The sequence below is a fragment of the Plectrocnemia conspersa genome, unplaced genomic scaffold (assembly GCF_051122295.1).
Source record: "Plectrocnemia conspersa isolate PC_06_02 unplaced genomic scaffold, ASM5112229v1 ptg000002l, whole genome shotgun sequence".
Classification (NCBI taxonomy): domain Eukaryota; kingdom Metazoa; phylum Arthropoda; class Insecta; order Trichoptera; family Polycentropodidae; genus Plectrocnemia; species Plectrocnemia conspersa.
Window position 1 is genome coordinate 14,467,914 of NW_028277166.1, and position 19,552 is coordinate 14,487,465.

General features: G+C 27.2%; 1 protein-coding gene across 12 annotated transcripts in view; it reads right to left on the reverse strand.

The window, feature by feature from the left end:
* Positions 1–342: 342 nt before the first annotated feature.
* Positions 343–19,552, reverse strand: part of CCAP-R (Crustacean cardioactive peptide receptor) — a 165,557-nt gene continuing 146,347 nt past the window's right edge. For all 12 annotated transcript variants that reach the window (XM_088206125.1, XM_088206120.1, XM_088206124.1 and 9 more), the window contains 5 exons: positions 7,819–8,019; positions 5,915–6,010; positions 5,461–5,641; positions 2,343–2,499; positions 343–1,147 (listed from right to left, as the gene is read on the reverse strand). In XM_088206125.1, coding sequence (XP_088062251.1) covers positions 1,040–1,147; positions 2,343–2,499; positions 5,461–5,641; positions 5,915–6,010; positions 7,819–8,019 — 743 coding nt within the window. In that variant the 3' untranslated portion in view covers positions 343–1,039. The remainder of the gene's footprint in view (positions 1,148–2,342; positions 2,500–5,460; positions 5,642–5,914; positions 6,011–7,818; positions 8,020–19,552) is intronic.

Here is a 19,552-nt window from a genome sequence, read left to right on the forward strand (position 1 = left end):
TATTTAGTTAAAAAAATTAAACATATTGTTATATGTAAATTTAATTTTATTAAATATTCAAATATAAGTTTATATTATAGTTTTATATTTTTTTACAATGAAATATATACATAGTTATTTTTCAACTAAGGTTCACTGAATTATTCTTGGAACATATAAATAATAATCTAAATGTTTGTCCCCCATTTTTTTGCTACGTAGAACGCCGTTTGCTTAACAATGCATGAAATTGAGCATTTTATTAATGTGTTTTTCAAATTATGTATCACATAGTACTTCTCATAAAATTATGTATCTTAGTCGAGTGAGTGTATAAAAGGAGATCAAATAAACGGTCGGATAGACAACATAAAATTTATTTAATTTAAAATGTTCATAGTATACATTTTTTATAATATAATATATTGTATTACATTATCACTAGTATACAAAGTATATTAAATATGTATAATAATATATAATACATTTTATTACAATTATATTTTTACAAACATCTACAACATTGTATTAGGTATGTATATGCGTGTATAAATAAATAAATAATTACGAATATAATAATGCTCTATAAAATTATTTTAAAATATATCTTTATAAAATACGTTTCTTGGTAACCGTAAAAGATCATATAATATGATTATTAAAATTGTATATTATTCGTTTATATTAAATATATTGTACGTACAAATCATTAATTGAAGCGCGGTTTTAATTACTTGTTTACCAGTATAATATAATAATCGTATTGTTTTATAATATCTTAAGCTCTTATGTTGGTCGTTTGATGTTGTTTGTATAACATATTATGTAAATTTTAGATGATTTCATATTCGTGTATATCTTTAAAAGAAATTTAATTTTTGTAAATTTTGATAGACACTTCAATTATATTTTTATACGTAACACATATCCGATATCACAAATTTCACTTTATATATTTTATTGTATATGATTAATATATTAATGTAAGTTTTGATAGAGATTATTTTTACAAATAACAGTCACCTGTAGTGGTGGGTGGCACTCTGGCCACATACCTTAATCATTTGCCATCGTTGTGTTGTAGCATAAGTTGAACCCTCTTCTCACCAGCTTCTGAACCTCTTCTATTAGAATGAACACTTATCCGGTTACCATTGTTGATCGTCGTCTGAAACGATGAAAGAATAGTTAATCTAAAATAATAAAATTTAAATATTTTCTTTAATTTTTGACAATCATCAATAGCAAATAGACGAAAAAGTTTCCTCATACTTTTTTTATTGAGTGGTTTTTTTATTATGTAAGTAAGTAGCACCACAATAAATAGTCAAATATGATTTAAAGAAATTGTCCTTAAAAGCTTACAGAAAAAATAATAAATTATGATAATAGTGTTTGAAAATTTATTTCCTTACAATTTTAGTCACAATTCTTTTAGCAGTATATATTAAAAAATATACATTTGAAATATATATGTTTTTTGTTAGGTCAGGAAATAAATTTATTTAAAATCTATTGCGTACTTGATAAATTGGTACCTATGTAATATTATTTTATATTTTAATTCCAGGAATAAATTTTTGTGCCTAAATAAGTAAATTAAAAAAAGCCGTTATTATTGACTAATAAACAATAATTTAATTTATTAATAAAATTCGACACTTTAAAAACAGAATTATTTTTAATTAGTGTCAGGGGGAAGAGGTAAGTCATTTTTTTATTATTTGCAGGAAAAAGGAGTTATAATTATTGAAAAAATGGTAAATTATAAGAAAATGCTGTAACAGCAATATCGACGATGAATCTGAAAATATATTAAAAAAATGTGACTTACCCCTTCATCCCTTTAACGTCTTTCTATAAGCTTATTTAAACTATTTTGTATAAAAAATTCAATACATATATTGTATATAAATTTAAAAATATATATTAAAATAAGCAACTTAATAACTAATTGTTATATCTACAAGGCAAAAATAACTAAATATTATAAAAAAAATAAAAATATAAAAAACATGAACATGAAATTTGTTATTTATAAACTCGAAGGTTAAAATACCCATTTATTATTTTAAATTAAAATTGGCATTATTAACACACACGAATCATGTTTTATGTGCAACATCTCTATGACATATATTAAAAATTAATTCAGTAGACTTTTGCGCCATACTGCACGCTTGCAACGTTCTTGTTCAATGACAAACTGGAAACACGGTCAATCATGGTGAAACTACGCTCTAAGGCGAGTCTAATCGAATCGAAGGTGTACACTTTGAGTGGTGAACGGTAGGCGTGGCCACGATTGGCACCTGTCCTCGGTTAAAATTTAATCGAAATTTGTTGTGTGTTAGTCGAGTTACCTTTGACGATTCGCGACTACAACGGTGTAAAAGGGTCGTTCTCCTATGTCTGTGCGAAGAGGTTGACATTTCGCTTAATGTCGTAGAATCTGAATGGCCGCGACCGGTGCCGAAGCGACCGCCTCCACAACATATCCACTTAAAAGGAGGAATTTTTCTGTTAACAAATAAACAGTATATAACATGTCCAAAGTATAAAATAATAATAATGTAAATGCAAAATAAATAAAATAAAAATTAAATCAAATATGCGCTTAAAAGAAAAAACGCGAATCGATGCATGAACTAAATATAGTTCTTAATAACTAGAGATAGGATTTTTTGCATAATATTATAGTAATAATTTATAGTACATATGTATATATTACACGAGACGTAAACCCAGATGACTTCATTCAGAAAATATCATGCGAAATGTTCATATGAGATAACCATAATATTATATCAACAACAAACTTTATGGGTCAATATATTGTAAAAGTAATCAATGTCACAATTACGAGTATAAGTAAATGAGCTTTAACATAAAAACAATATTTTATAATACGAGAGGGTTTCGAAAAATAAAGATTCAAGGCTAGTAAAAACATAGGTAAAAACTTTGTTACAAATCCTAATGCAAGGTATCATACATTCAGGAGAAACTGCTGCTCTTGTTTCAACTGCATCTAATTTAGATGCATTTCTTATTTCTCGGCAAAATTTCAATACAATTCATCATACTTTCATCGCACCTACAGTTAAATTACCATGTCAATCTTTTATTAAAGTTCTTGTATTTAGACACAAATCTGAGGATAGTTTTTAATAACATTTAAATTCTATAACACAAAAACAATTTTCTGAAAATGCAGTTTTTACGCTAATGTAAATAATTAATATTTCTAAAAGTTTAATTTCATACGAATAATTTACAAATAGTTTTAATTTAAATTTAATTAAATTTCAATCATTAAAACAACTCATAATTAAAGATTTGCTTTTTCTCAAGAAAAAAAAGAAAAAGATTTGCTTTTTCTCAAGAAATTTTTAATGAGAATTCGTGAATTCATAAACAGGAATAACGTGTCAAAATGTTTTGTGATGTTAATTATGAAGTTTTTGAAATTGCTTTTCTTAATAATTATATAAATCCAATATAAAATATATATCAAGACATTATAAGTCTATCCCACAATAAAAGGCTTTGGAAAACTAATTTTATCTTTACTTTACGTATTTTTTAAAATATACAATAAAACTATTGTACTATTTATATACTCGGCAAGTAGACGTATTCTTATCTATTTTGACATCAATCGAAGCAATAATATTTTATTTAATGTTAGCTGAAACAACACCATATAAAAAAATAAAATTAATATTCCAAATTGTTTAGAACCTTGCAATAATTTCTATAAAGATTGGGAAATATATTACATTTTATTTTAAGAAAAACTCTTAAATATATTTAAATAAAAGTAAATATTACGGGAAATTAAGGAACAATGTCCAATGGACTGAAAACATATTTTATAACTCTTAACGTATCAAAAAATATGATACTAGTGAGAACGTAACTCATTCAGTTATAAATAAATTAATGAACTAATAAACAAATAACTTTCTGTAAAAACATGTAATATTTATGTTAATAATTTTTATCTGTACTGTAAAAATGAAATAAAAATATATATTTTATCTAAACTATAAAAATAAAATGAAACAATAATAAATATTTTATAATATAGAGAATATAGAAAATATATGGTAGACTATAAACCTCTGATAAATTTATAATTTTCACAGTAAAATATTAACTATGTTTTAAAAAACATTATGTATTTAATTAACATTGTCTTTTTTAATGTTAATTTTATAATTTTGCTAAAAAATATTTTTTTTTAATATGAAATTATTTTTACCTAAGCAACAAAAAAGTATAAGAACGTTAATCTCATGAACTAATGAAACTAAATAAGTAATCAACATGTTGATTTAAAGTAAGTCCTATTACTAACTGCTTGTGTAAATAATACAATTAAAATACTTTAAAGATAGCAATATTTTAAAATATCTGTTACTTTAAATAAATATTAAAAAAACTCGAATATAAAAAGCAAATTAAATACGCAACCTTACAATGGCTGACGGTTGACAATGTCAAGTACATTTTAGCATTGTTATTTGGCCCTTAATAGCAAACTGCTCTAAGCCACAATGAACTTTGAAGACAATTACCACGAAACGCGCACTTCTCTAGTTCGCCGTTGATATTCTGAATGCCTCATATATTCACTTCAACAATTGAATTGCTTACATACTCGTACATGGGGTTTTCAACGAGCTCGTGACATATTTTACATTTGGCTTTGCTACTTTGCGTTTTACGATTTTCCTATATCTAGATATAGCATAGGAGGACCGAAAAATAATTATATTTTTTTTTATAAAATTTTTATAAATTGCCTCAACAATATTTTTTTGCAACAAAAATTAACATTGTCAACTAATTATTCAAATTAGCTAGCATATTATGTACTTTGTTTTAATGTGTATGTGTAAGTTTTGAGTTCTTATTAATTTACAAAAAAATAGTCAGTTATTATATCTAAAATTCAGCTTTTAGTATTTTTTAATAAATTGTTAAAAAATAAAAATCTAAATTTATTAAATTAGGGATTTATAATTGTTCTAAGAATAAAAATCAAAAGCTGAAATTTACTTAAATTATATTCCTGTATATTTTATTTTTTTCTAATGAATTCCTCATTTCTCTACAAACCATTAAAATGTATCTATTTGTTTTATATACTCAAAAGCTAATTAAATGTACAGACCATAATATTATATGAAAGCTAAATGTAAACTTTCTCTGAAAAATAATTTTTAATATTCGTGTTTGGTTGATTTTTATCTTTTATTTAATTGCGATGCTTAGAAAATATTTCATGTATATAATTATAATATATACGTTATCTGAGAAAAAATTATATTTATAGCGATAATTTATAATACTTAAGAAATGAGTCAAATTGATGTGTTAAAATGATATACTATGTTTTTTATTATTACTTTTCGGCCCACCTTATATATTATAAGATTAATTGGTCTATTAAATAATTATATTTTGACAAACCTTAAACTTTTAAATATGTGCGTAGAGAAGATGCAGTAGATGAGCGGATTAGCGGCCGAGTTCAAAGGAGCTAAACTTTGTATGAGAGTTGCTACTGCAGCTGCTGTTTGCGTGGTTGGTATGCATCCATATACTTGTAGAAGATCGAAGATCATGTACGGAGACCAGCATAAAATGAAGACTAAGATACAAAATAAAACTATTTTTAAGTGCTGCCAGGTTTGATCTAGATAAGCTTAGAATGTTAAATACCCGGTGATGATTACTAATTAAAATATAGTATTATTCATAAGCTATTAAAAAACTTTCAATATTAATATTTATATAATGAAAAATGTAAGCTTTATATAAAATAGGTTTCTAAAATATTTTTTACATAAAGCAAACCCGCAGAATCTTTAAAAATGAACTTTACAAATATACATTTTATATTTTATTAAAAAATAATGCTTACCGAATACTATGACGAAAGTCATTTTAACCGTTTTAATTTTAGCTCTTGGAATCAGACCTCTAGAGCTGGCTCTTCTTGTATCGACGTCAATCGGAGCTGAAATACAATATCGATTAGCATTTTTTTTATGTTTGAATATAAAAAACAATTAAAACAATTAAAGACGAATACAAGTACTTCCTCTTAAAAAATAATATATTTTTCAAGTATACAATATATAACCTACTTCTTATGAAAGCCCTTGAAAATCTAATATAATATTGTTAAATATACTCTATCTTTAAGGCCCTGTTGGTTGAATATTTAATATATTGAATTTCAGTGAAAAAAGCATTTTAAAAGTTGTCTAATTTTTTTTATTTATTTTCTTAGAACGACATATCAGTATTTGATTTCTATACTATTAATTATTATTTATTAATTATTATTGTTTAATAAATAATAATTAATAATAAAATATTTATTAATTATTATTGTTTTGTATCAAGCTTGAAACTAGTCGTGTTTTTTCGATCATTTGTAAAACAGCAATCGTAGAAGGGCTCAGTGTAAAAAATTATTTTGTGTGTATGGTGTGATTACAAAGGCATTGTGCATTATGAGACTTTTAAAAATGGCAAAACAGTAACAGAAAGTGTGATTAAATTGTGATAAACTGGATCGTTTGCACAAAAAGTAAAAAATATGCCTGCGCTTGTCAACAGAAGTAAAATAGTTTTACAACACAACAATGCCGGTCCCTATGTGACAAAATTGAGTATCTATAAAATCAAAGAACTTGGCTGGAAGGTTTTACCTTATCCACTTTATTCTTCAGACCTTGCTTTTTCATAATTTATTTCTAAGATGCAGCTCTTTTTAGATAAAAAAATTAAAATGCAGACGATGTAAAAAAAGAGCTATCGAAATATTTGCATTAAAACTTTTATGCTAATGAATGAAAAAAAAACCGAGAGATAAGAGAAAGTTAAATCTTTAAAAATAAGTTATATTTTAAATCAATAAATTAAAAACAAACAATAAAAAACTATTTTTATTATTTATTAAAAAAACGACATGTATTTTGATATAACTTAATATCATTTAATAATGCATGTGCAATTTAAATAATAGCTTAAAACATAAAAAAACTGTTATTTTTGACGTTAAAAACCGGAAATTTTAAAGCACCAATTTATTTTTGCAAAACTGTGAAGTTAATTTCATAAATATAAGAAATATGATAAAATTAAAAACATATATTTTTTATTTGATAATTAATATAGAAACCCCCTATATTTTTTATTTAATTTTTACAAAAGTTATTTTCAACTTTAAATTCAGTAAAACAGTTGTTAACTTGTTCAAAGTAAGAAGTTTAAATATTTTCTTTCAAATTTGTACAGTTTTCAAAGTAATTAATAATTATGCGGATTATTAAATCTTTGGGGGAAATAAATCTACATATATCTCAAAATAAGTGGCCTTGATAATTATAAATTATTACAAACAATAAGTATATAGTATGAACACATCTTAAATAACAAAACATATTTTTTCATTATAGTTGTTTTTATATTATTCATTTTATCTTTCGTAAAAATCCATAAATTTAATTTACAGCCTAAAATTATCTTGAAATTTATTAAATATATATTTTGTAAAGGTAAAAGTACTTGAGTAATTTGACTTATATATGAAATAATATTAATTAAAATTTTATCACATCTATTTTGATAATGGCATTATAAACAAAACATATCAAGCACGACCATTGGTTGTACACACATATGCTGAGTCCATATATGGAACAATAGACCTGTCAGAATCATAATGAATAACTACTGCAACCATAACATATCTAATGGAAGTAAATAGAATATATATATGAAGTAAATTGGCACGAATTAAATAAATCCACTCACCATGTCGATTCCTTTTGAATTTCCTCGAGCTGCTCGGAGGGCTTATGATGACCTCGCTCTTAGCCCATATGGTCAAGACTATGATTGTGTAACAGGCTGTTATGGTTAAGGCAGGAAAGACGAAGAGAGTCAGTGAGACGCAGGTCATCCAGATTTGCCATTTTTCCGTGGACCCCAGCTCGATCCAACACTGCATTTGACCTGAATAACATTACAATTTGAGCTTTATTCCCATTCGATAGCATGTGAAAGTTCAAATGTACTTAGATAGTATTATACAAGAGAACCCTTTTAAAACTTTATGATAAAATCTATTGATACATAGCTTTGAATCTAATTCAACCTAACTCTCTTAAAAGTTAAATTTAAATATTTACTACTCTTTGTATAATATGTATACAATTTAGAAGTTTAATGTAATAGTAGCGTTATATTAAATATTTATAAATAAATTCTTTGAATGAATACTGTGAATGATTGACATAATATTGATACCATGTGTCAAAATTATTTGCGGAGAGGATTATTTGATTGAATTTTTTATTACTCTTATACATATTTTAGGATTAGAATACAAACAATAAAAGATGAACAAATACATATTAATAAAATGTATTTGTACCACAAAATTTGGGTTCATTCCAAAGACTACACCCAACCCCTGGTCAAGAAGATGTAATACGGAGGAAATGATCTGAATAGAAACATCGCCGTGGGGCTAAAAAGAATGTGAGTTGTGATGTAAATACATTTCGAACAAATAGGAATACTAAATTGGAACAGACTATATTTAAATTGAATTCATGTTTGATTTGTATAGTATTGCTTGTTTTACAGTGTAATTGAATTCATATTTCAATAAAAGTAATGCGTCTTTTTTTACAATATTTGTTAATTAAAGTTCCAGGGAGTGCATTCAATATCTATACATATTACTTGCGCTTGCATGCATTTAAATCTACATTTTAGCAAAAGTCCATTGGCTTCTTTTTAATTAAAATAAATAACGTCGATGGCGCGTTATGTTCGCATTGTTCTTGGTCACCTTGACCGTTTGGCAACATCAGATAACTCTGCTCTTTGAATATCCGAAGAGCTAATTATTGCAACGAGTCACACTTTCAAAAGGTCAACGCAGATTGAGATTTCACGCTTTCGAGATATATAAAAGTTAACATACCTCAACAGATAATTATAGACTAAAATGAAGGTTCAATTATCAATATTGAACTCATCTCCTATCTATCTAAATATATAATATGTATGTACGATCTGAAAATAACATGCATATGTAATATACGCTACAGAATTGAATCGCTTAAACGTTAATTGCTTCCCTTTCGACTAATTCCAGTTAAATAGAAAACAAAACATTTCTGAGTCGTGTTTCTCAAGTTACAAAAGGGAATCAAAGTTTGTACGGTCTTCCTTGCCATAACAATTCCCGTCATCCTTTCTCCTTTCACAAAACGAATTTCTAAAGGCACATCCGACACAAATTCGCAACTATAAAATGACACATAATAGCTGTATTTTATGTAATGTGTTCGATATAAACTCTTGATAGATATATACAGCCTCCAGCCTCAGCCAACGAGCGCTTATTAAAAAGCGATTGACCTCAACATAATATAGTGTGAAAAATCGTAAAATTAAATTGAATCAAATACAATGTACTAGTGTTATATGTTACTATCAAATAATTTATTTATATAAATTATTAAACCATCGATTCTCATGGCTGATATTAAATTAATCAATGTGCAATGCCAACGTCGACAACACTCTTCAGAAGTTTGAAGAAATACTTAGTGACATAAAACTCCAACGCTTCTAAAAAAAACGTTGGGATACAAGAACAGATAATAATAGCCAAATATACTGTTATAAATGTATCTCAAGAACCTTTTCTAAACTCTTTAGATTAAAAAGTAGTATTTGGTTATTCGTAGATTACAAATTATATATCCCGATTCAAGAATGTTGCAAACTAAAGTGTCATACGCGAATAACTGACGAGTCGTCAAAGTGAAATGCGTTCCACACAATAAAGCCAAGCATCTTGGAAGATTTATCGCAGACGTTGTTTACGTGTAAAGAGAACCTCCACTTGCATCCAAAAGTGATTCTAAGATCTTTAGTGAAAGTTTATTTTGACAAAATGTTCCCATCGAGATCGTAAGGCCATGGGAAAAATTCTTGAATAAATAATAATAAGTACGATTTAACCCATTCTATGCTACAAATAAATATAAAGATTAATCATCGCTGCGACATATTTTATGAATTACGATTTTATGCGAAATATTTTAATTAGGCATTAAAAATTATTAAAAATATTTTTGTTGAGTTGGATAGTTTGGAGTAGGGATTCCAATCCCGGGATCCCGGGATCCCGAACGATTTTCAATACCCGATGAGTCCCGGGATTATAAAACATAATCCCGAATTTTTCGGATTGATTGATTTATCAAGCACAATCGAATTATTATTGACAAAATCGTTATATTTCGTGTAAAAACTTGCGCGAGTTGCACGTGTCATCTGTGAATCTTTGAGGCTGTGAGTCTGAACGTGCTTTTTCAGCAGTAGGCTGCTTAGGAACCAAAATCAGATCAAGGCTAAATGATGAAACGCTTGATGCTTTGATGTTACATCGTGAGTTTTATTCAAAATAATGTTTTCCATTAATTGTGTCTATGAATGTACATATGTACATACATTGTCAAAAGTTCATTTTTTATCTTCTCAAATAAATATATAAGACCTTCCCTTTTTTATTTTTATTATATTATTTTCTATTTTAAGTCCAAGACTAAAATTATACGTACTTTATACATTGTACGTTATAAAAAACAGATGTAAAAATATATTGTATTATTCATTTTAAATTATTTTTATCGATAAAATAACATGAAAATTATCCCGGGACTGGTCCCGGGATCCCAGGATCGACTAAGTGCAATACCGAAATCCCGGGATCAAAATTTTGGCCCGGGATTGGAATCCCTAGTTTGGAGAGTTTGAAAATTTGGAACTGCCGTATTTATGTTATTATTAAATAATTTGAAGAGCACAGTGTCTAGGTTGCACTCTTGAGGAACTCCTGAAGGGGTGAAATATTTTTTCAACAATTGGCCGTCATTCTACAACAATTTAAATAACTTGAGAATAATCGAGTTAAATCATCGGAGACACAAACTTTTTCGAAAGCTTTCTCAAAATCCGTATATATGACGTCTATTTAAATTCCCACATCAATAAAAACTGACAGTTAATAAAATGATATAATTATTATATAATTAGTACAGACAGTATGTTATTATAATATAATATAAAATGATTTTACTATTTCGTCATAAATCAATTTAAAAATAATTTGAAAAACATTTATTTTTTCACTAACGAGTTGCTTTACGCATATTTTTTTATATGAATTACTTAACTTATGTTGTATATATGATAAAAAAATATTCAAGTATGCTACGAATATCTGAAAAATCGGATATAAGAAGTGTTTGATTGTAGTCCCAAATTCGAAGCGCAAAAAGCAAGTCCTTGTCCTAAGAAGGTCTAAGGGTTACGTAAATAAAAACATATATACAAATATATATTATTTTTTGTACTGCCAAAACGTGACAAAGAATACTGCATGTTTACATTATGGAAAATCGTTCATTTTCACGCATGTTTATGTAAGGGTTTTTTCTTCGCAAAAATATTATCAAAACATGTTTGATCTGTCGTAAAACGTTTTATATCCTATGCGTATAAATAAAATTGCTATACATAAGTACAAATTTTAGATAAAAATAAAATAATTTAGAATAATCCTAATAAAGTGATATAAAAAAAAGTAAATCTAATGTAAAACTAAAAGTAAACAAATAAAATTAAGGAACTTAATAACGTAACATATTATTATATAAATAAGAAACTCAAAAGCTTACTTATCTACCTATATTAAAAAGTTATATACGATTTAGTTAATAAGCATTTTATATAAACTGTAGTTAATCGAGTTTTTAAATAAAAATAAATTAAAAAATAATCCATAAAATAGATCGTTAATATTATTTTATTCTTGGAATATTCCCTAATAAAATACCATTTAAATTTCAATAAGTACTTATTTATTTTAATTTAATTAATGTAGTGCTACATATATAATGAACTAACAAAACATTCAGAGCAAAGTAATATGTCAATGATAAAAAATCCTAAAGAGCAAAATTAAATTGGAAGAAGTCTATGTAAAATAAATAAATAACTCAAAATACATACAAATCGTTTGTGTTATTAATTTCCTTTGATATATAAATTATTTCCTCCTCTGATAAACAGAAGTTATACTTGTGTATATTATTCATTATTTATTAACATCAATTGTAAATAGATTGTAGTACAAAACTTTGAATGAACTCTGAGTGAAATAATTAGGAAAGTATATTTTTATTTGATTAACAACTTTATCTAACATGTAGCGTGTGTTTTCTCTGAAAACACTGATTTATTAAAATGAATCAGTATAATAATGAAAAGTAAGATATTGATTTTTCTATTTTTAGTAATATATATATATATATATATATATATATATATATATATATATATATATATATATATATATATATATATATATATATATATATATATATATTTATATATATATATATATATATATATATAATTTAAAAATAGTTATTCAGTGAGCTTTACAAACGCTTTAAATTGTGTACACATTTGTGAAATGAGCTTTCATTCACAAGTCTACTAGTTTATTGAAACGATATTCAAACAATATGTTAGCAGTTACATCTTATTTTAATGTGTTACTGAAATAAAATTATGGTTCTATATTTAAAATAATATTTTGTATTGCTAAACCACACAAGTCTTTATGCATTTATTGCACAATACTTCGATTAAACTGGCATTAACACAAAACAAAGGGAATTTTTCCATTTTACTTTAAATGGCATGTGTTATTTAAAGAGTTATTTTAAGAATAATATATAATAATGCATATGCAATACATTACTGTATTACATATATTTTTTTATTCATCAAAATTTCTCCAGAATTCTCATTTCTCGAGAAATTAAAATCATCGAGAAATCAGAAATACCAATTTTTCAGAACGATTGAATCAAGCAAGGGAAAGTGTGCACAATTTTAATTCATAACTCGATATGTAAAAATCTGCTGGTATCAAATAAGTTGCTGTAGCTTTAGAACCATTGATGGTTTAAGATTTAGGTTTGGAAATATATTGTAACATAAAATGCACTGTGATCGTTGCAAACCATCTTTTATTTTATATAGGTAAATTCATAATCAGCATTTTTATTTAAATCAGTTTTTTCGACTCAACGTGGGTTACTACAATATAAAAACATAGAAAAGTATAACATGGCCTCCAAAAGTACATATTTCAGTCAAGTCAAATTTATATACCATAAGAGTTTTAAATTTTATATTTCACATCTAAAAATTCTAAAGGAAAGTTCTTACGCACCCGTGGAAATACTTTCTCGCACCACAGGTTAAGAAGCACTGATGTAAAGCCTTGAAACCACCAAGTTTCGAGTCTCCTTTATGATTCACTGTTTGTGCTTGTTAGTTAACAGTTTCTTGGCACTTTAAGAGCCACATTTAAATTTGTTTTTAATATTTTGGAACGGAATAGCACTGCAAAGCCTAAAAAGCTGTAATTCGCTTTGTTCCAGTTCCTGGTTTGGACTCGTATGTATATTATTCCTTGAGTCATGTTACCGTATTTTGAAAAGCGTGATGCGAAAAATTCGTTTATTGACATTGGTCTTATTCACTCCTTGCGAATAAAATATAATATTCATATTCTCACTTTAACCTTTACAGAGTCTCTGTATATATTTAATGCTATTTATAAAAGGTATAACGAATTAAAATAGGAGACATCCAATTTTATCAGGACTTAGCAAAAACGCTATATTTTAAATTAATCAGTAAAATTTTTTTTTAAATCAAAATATTTTAAAGCGTGTCCCGTTATAATAGCTAAGACTATATTTATACATTTATGTATGTACTACTTTTGTATATGGTATTAAAATTAAACTGATTCAAACACATCTCCATTACAGCTATTGAATATGCATATGTATAGATTTGTTCGTAATTGTTCTCAGCGTGAATTATATTGTTTATAGCCAGCTGTCACTCGAGGCGTACAACAATTAAACAATATGTACGAATGACTAATTTTCTCTTCGGGAAAATTTATGTCCATGAAACAAGTTCAAACAAAACGCCACGCGAGCGCACATCGAACGATTATTAATTGCTAATTTATACACTGAGAAAGACACGATATATTAGGAGTGACTATTGAAAAAAATACGTACATTCGATATTTGTATATAAATTATATTGTTTCGCCGGTGATTATGTATATTTATGTATCCTACGATTGAGCCATTTCAACGTTTGGGCGAATTGGAGAATTTCTATCTCGCAGGGGGGTAAGTTATCGGTCGAGATTATATAGTAAGCTTGGTGAATCAAATCTTGTATTATTGTATTATATCTGATATGTATTTAACACGTTAATTCTCGCCTGTGTCATGACATTATATTGCTCGTGTATTTTCTGTATAATATATGCATAGTATATAATTCACTTTAAATGTCGCTTTTATATAATAATCTTTGATTATCAGTAGTGTTTCAGCCAACGGTTTTGCAGCACGTGTTTAGTATTCTGTCGATTGATAGACATCTAGAAAAAGTTATTCATCACAAATAAATATTTTTTCAAGCCATGTTTCAAGATAAAGAATTTAAGCAAAATAAAAAAAATACGAATATTTAAAAAAAAAATTTAGCTACTGTAACTAAAAACATTCGCGTTAATGTCAAAGATGACTCAGACTATACAACAATTAGAAGAAAAGCTCAAATATTTCTAGAGAATATTTGAAAAACATAGGCGAGAGTGTAAAAAAAGGGCGTGTGGATACTGAAGAGATCAATGCTGTGCGCGTGAGTGTTTCGTGATTTGATCAACAAATAAAAAAATAACCACTTCATTATTAGATGCTATATTTAAATCAAAGTCACAAAAAAGTGGGTTCTGAAGGGGCAGGTATCGAAATCGATCCTTTGACCGAGTCTAATAATAAAAAAATAACCATTAAATGTATGGTGAAATTCAATATTTACTACACTTAAATAGATGGAATACAATAGTATCTACTGAAGGGGATTGAATAAGTAAATATTTATTTTTATTTTGATGTAACTTTTTTATTTCTTAATATAATTATTATTGTAATTATTGAAAAAAATTAATAAACAAGATAGTGATGAATAATTAATAATACAGTCCTTTGACTAAAAAAAATATTAATTGATATTGCGAAGAGGTGATATAACACATCTTTTTTGCAGCTCAGAGTAAATTATTTTTTTCACGGAGGTTAACACTTTTTTGTAGAAATACCTTAAAGCTACAATAATAACCCGATTATGACAATAAATGTCACATAGTAATAAACAATTTAATGATCCGAAAGAAGATTGCTGTGTACACATTGCTTTATTTTTATACGATATAATTTTAATTTACTTCATAGAATATACAACTTATTTATTTAGTTTTATCATTAATATTCAAATTTATTAATGTACTAACCTTTATAAGGATCGAAAAGCGATCAAAAGAGAAGTAACGGTGGGTTTAAAATATAATTACAAATAAACAAATTTAATAAAAGCAATTTTTATTTATATAAATATAAATATTTATACATGAATAAAAATAAAGAAAATATGTATTTTGCATTAAATAAATAAATTTTACATTTCTATATAAATGGAGAGGCAGTTTAATAATTCTGCGTTAAAAACCGTCATTTAAACAAAGCGTTCATTAAAATAACCCTCGATAGAAATTAATATTATACAAAATAAGTGTCATTTACAAACGATATTATGGTCCTCATTTAAACGCGCGATTAAATAATTATATAGCATTGCCTTTTATTATCTAGATGTGCCAGATAATAAGGGCGTACATTAGAGATCTGGAATTTTCTCTATGGCTAATTGATTAAGATAAACTCGCACATCATTCGCTAGCATGAAAAATATAAAACGGTTTACAATAATTCAAGGTGCCAACATCAGATCTTCAAAAACTATTTAACTATTAGACTCGTATATGCAGGGTCACTGAAAGCGAACCCGGGCCCTGGAAAAACAATGATTCCGGGCCTCAAAACAAAAATTAAATTTTATATATTTTTTAACATTGTAATATAATTTATTGATAAAATAATAATTGCGACAAGTTATCCCTTTTATGCTACAAATAAATATAAAAACACATATAAACCAAATTTTGACCTATAGGAGAGCGCAAAAAACAATTATCCCTTCTCAGAAGGCAAAAATCCACGTCAAAAGTAATAACATCGTATCTAGCAGGTGAATGCTCGGCTCGTTACCGAGCGTTCACCTGGCAGATAATTGATATTTTCACTGGTAAACATATATATCTACTGCTGAAAATGTATTTCTATATGATTTTACTGAAATGACATATTTAAAAAAAATATTTTAGGGATATATTCGAGACTATTTTTTCTAGATTTTATTTTAGGAATAAGTACATGAAACTGAATATATTATTTATTTATTTTTTTGCATTTAATCTAGTTGTCAAATTACCGATAATATAATTTATAAAAACATTAAATTTATTTTATTCAGCTGGTGCTGTTGATGATTTTTCGTTATTTCTTTTCTTTTTCTTTAGGTATTCCATGTGAATTTTCAGATCGAATACCTAAATTTACTGCTACTAATTTACATTATTTGAGTATTTTCTCTCATGTTTAATATTTTTTAAGCGATCAAAAGGCAATAAAATCAAAAATAATTTGCAAACAACCTTTAACATAAATCCGTCCCTTTGAATAATAATGTTTATTATGGAAGTACTACATAGAAAGTGGGTGTTTTTGAAGACAATATTCCGCTCTTTTTATTTTTGTATAATATGTATTAAAAAGAGCTAAAGGAGCTTTTACCGGAGTGTGTCAAAACACTACAATCCGTCCCTTTGAATAATAATGTTTATTATGGAAGTACTACATAGAAAGTGGGTGTTTTTGAAGACAATATTCCGCTCTTTTTATTTTTGTATAATATGTATTAAAAAGAGCTAAAGGAGCTTTTACCTGAAATATATCAGTGTTTACATAGGTACATCTCAAATAAATGTGGTTTAGTTCAAATTCATTTTTTGATGTCGCTTTTTACTTTTTTTATAAATATATTTTTGCTATAATTTTCAGAGTTGAGCCCCTCAAAGAGAACGGGCACTGGTAATTTGTCCCCTCCCCTGCGGTATAATGTTTGTAATTTCACAACATCAGGATAAACATAATCAAGAACTACTGTAAATCATTGACCTCCATTTAATCAACTAGCTGCGGTACCTCACGTTAGTGAGAAACCGACATCAGTTATAAATTATAATTACAACTTACAGTTAATGAACAAACTAGCTCGTGCTTATGAATTTAATTAATACTCCTGATATTCCTCTGTGAGATTAGGATATTCTTGGAAAATGAGTTAGTAGAATTATAATTTTTTAATAATCACTAATTGCGATCTCAGACACGATAGAAATTTAAAAACACTATGGTCCGTATAGGATTCGAACCTAGGCCTTTCAGGGCAATAGTCAGAGACTTATACCACTCGTCTATCGTGGTGATTTTACATGACTATTGTTCTTCGATTCCTTGGTTACTGATCGCCTTTTTCCTTTTAATGCGTTAACATATTTTTGACACGTGATGTGTCAAAAAGCGATTCAATTTGTTCACAAAAGTGCTAAAAGTGTTGTATTAAATCAGAATTATAAAATATGTGACACTTGGTCACATAGAGAGAGATCTAGAGCAGTGTTTCTCACGGTGGGGCACCACGCTTCATAGATGGGACACGTCGGAAATTATCGGCTATTTCACACTACTGTTTAATTAAAAAAGAGGTCGGTGGGGCATATGACTTTTGAAAAGACTACCGTGGGGCATGGCATAAAGAAAGTTGGGAAACACTGTTCTAGAGATGCCAGGAAGACGACACAAAGACGCAACGTAATTACAGCAGCAAAGACGAGCCACGAGACACATCAGCGGATCGTCCAGAGAGAATATCACGACAGATTTCAGTTGTTACAAGAAATCGTATCCGGGAATAACACAACTCAAAAATCACACTTTTTCGGTCTCAAAATTCGAAGGTGGTGAACCCCGACGTGATTTAACTCGAAACAATTTTAACATATAAATACATTTGATTATGTATTTTATATATTTTTTGCATTTTTTTAATTTTTGAATATCATAAATATAATTAAAAATACTTTAGAGTGTTGTCTAAATTTATGAATATATATTATTTGCTAGGTTTAATTTTTCTTGCATAAATTTGATAAATTAATTTACATACTAAGATATTCCTAGTATGTATAGTTTTGTTAAGTAATATTTTATTTAATAAATTTGTTGGTAACAAAACAAATAAATTCACTAGAAAATATAAGTTAGCTTTATATATTAAAATTATAATATCCTTGAGCTGTGAAAATGTTATCAAGATACAGTACACAGTACCACGATAAGTCTCTGTATCTAAGAACTTTTATCTAAATAAACATCTAACTAGGTGGAAAAGAATGTAAAATTGCTGTGTAGTTAAATCTATTACAATCATAATTGGTACATATGGTGATGAAACATAAATTGTACATACGTTTTATCTCGCTTATTACCATATATAAAAAAATGATGTGTGATAGTGTATCAATTTTTATGGGCCGTATTGTGCCATGTAATGTTTATCATTATTTATGTATCCTGCTATTGTAGCATCGTGGGCCGCGCCGATTGAGTCGTTTCAACATTTGGACAATTATTTGGTTCGGACGAGTTTCATTCTCGCAGGGGGGTACCATCGAACTAAAAATTTACGAACAAAATTTATATGCCTTCCAGATTTCAACTATGTGCAACGTTTCAACGCCTCGCCGTAATTACTTGAAACAAAACGGCGCAGTTAAAAGTGAAGGCGGTCGTTTGTTATTCGAACGCTTTTAAAACAACCGAAGTTTCCACCGAAGGCGTATTGTGTATCGGGGAATGTGATTTTTACGATTACCGGCGCTTTGAGAAGTTTACTTTTATACTTTTCTGTCAGAGTGCGTTAACTTATTAGGGAAATCGTGTATTTCTACTTGCGAATAAATAAATATCTTAACGGAATAATTTGGATTTAAGATCTCTTTTATTACAAGGTTATTATTTTGCAGTATTTTATATTAATGATTTTTTAATTTACATATACATATTTGATAATGGTTGTTGTCTGAAAGTCTTTCTTGAATAATTCCAAATTAATTTTAGTTTGTCCTTTTGCTTAAATACTTTTTACACTAAAAGATAAATATTCAGAGAACAGCATTGATACATGGATATGACAAATAGTCTTTAGAATTTTGAATAAAATTGCAGTTTTAATGTATAGTGTTTAATTTTAAACACTATAAATAATAACATATTTTTGTACCGTTACCAACGTCAGAAAATATAATACATTATCGTCGTGTTTTCTACTACTAAAAAGGCAAAAATGTGTGAGATAAATTGTGCCGTATAAGGGGCCGACGATGTAGAAT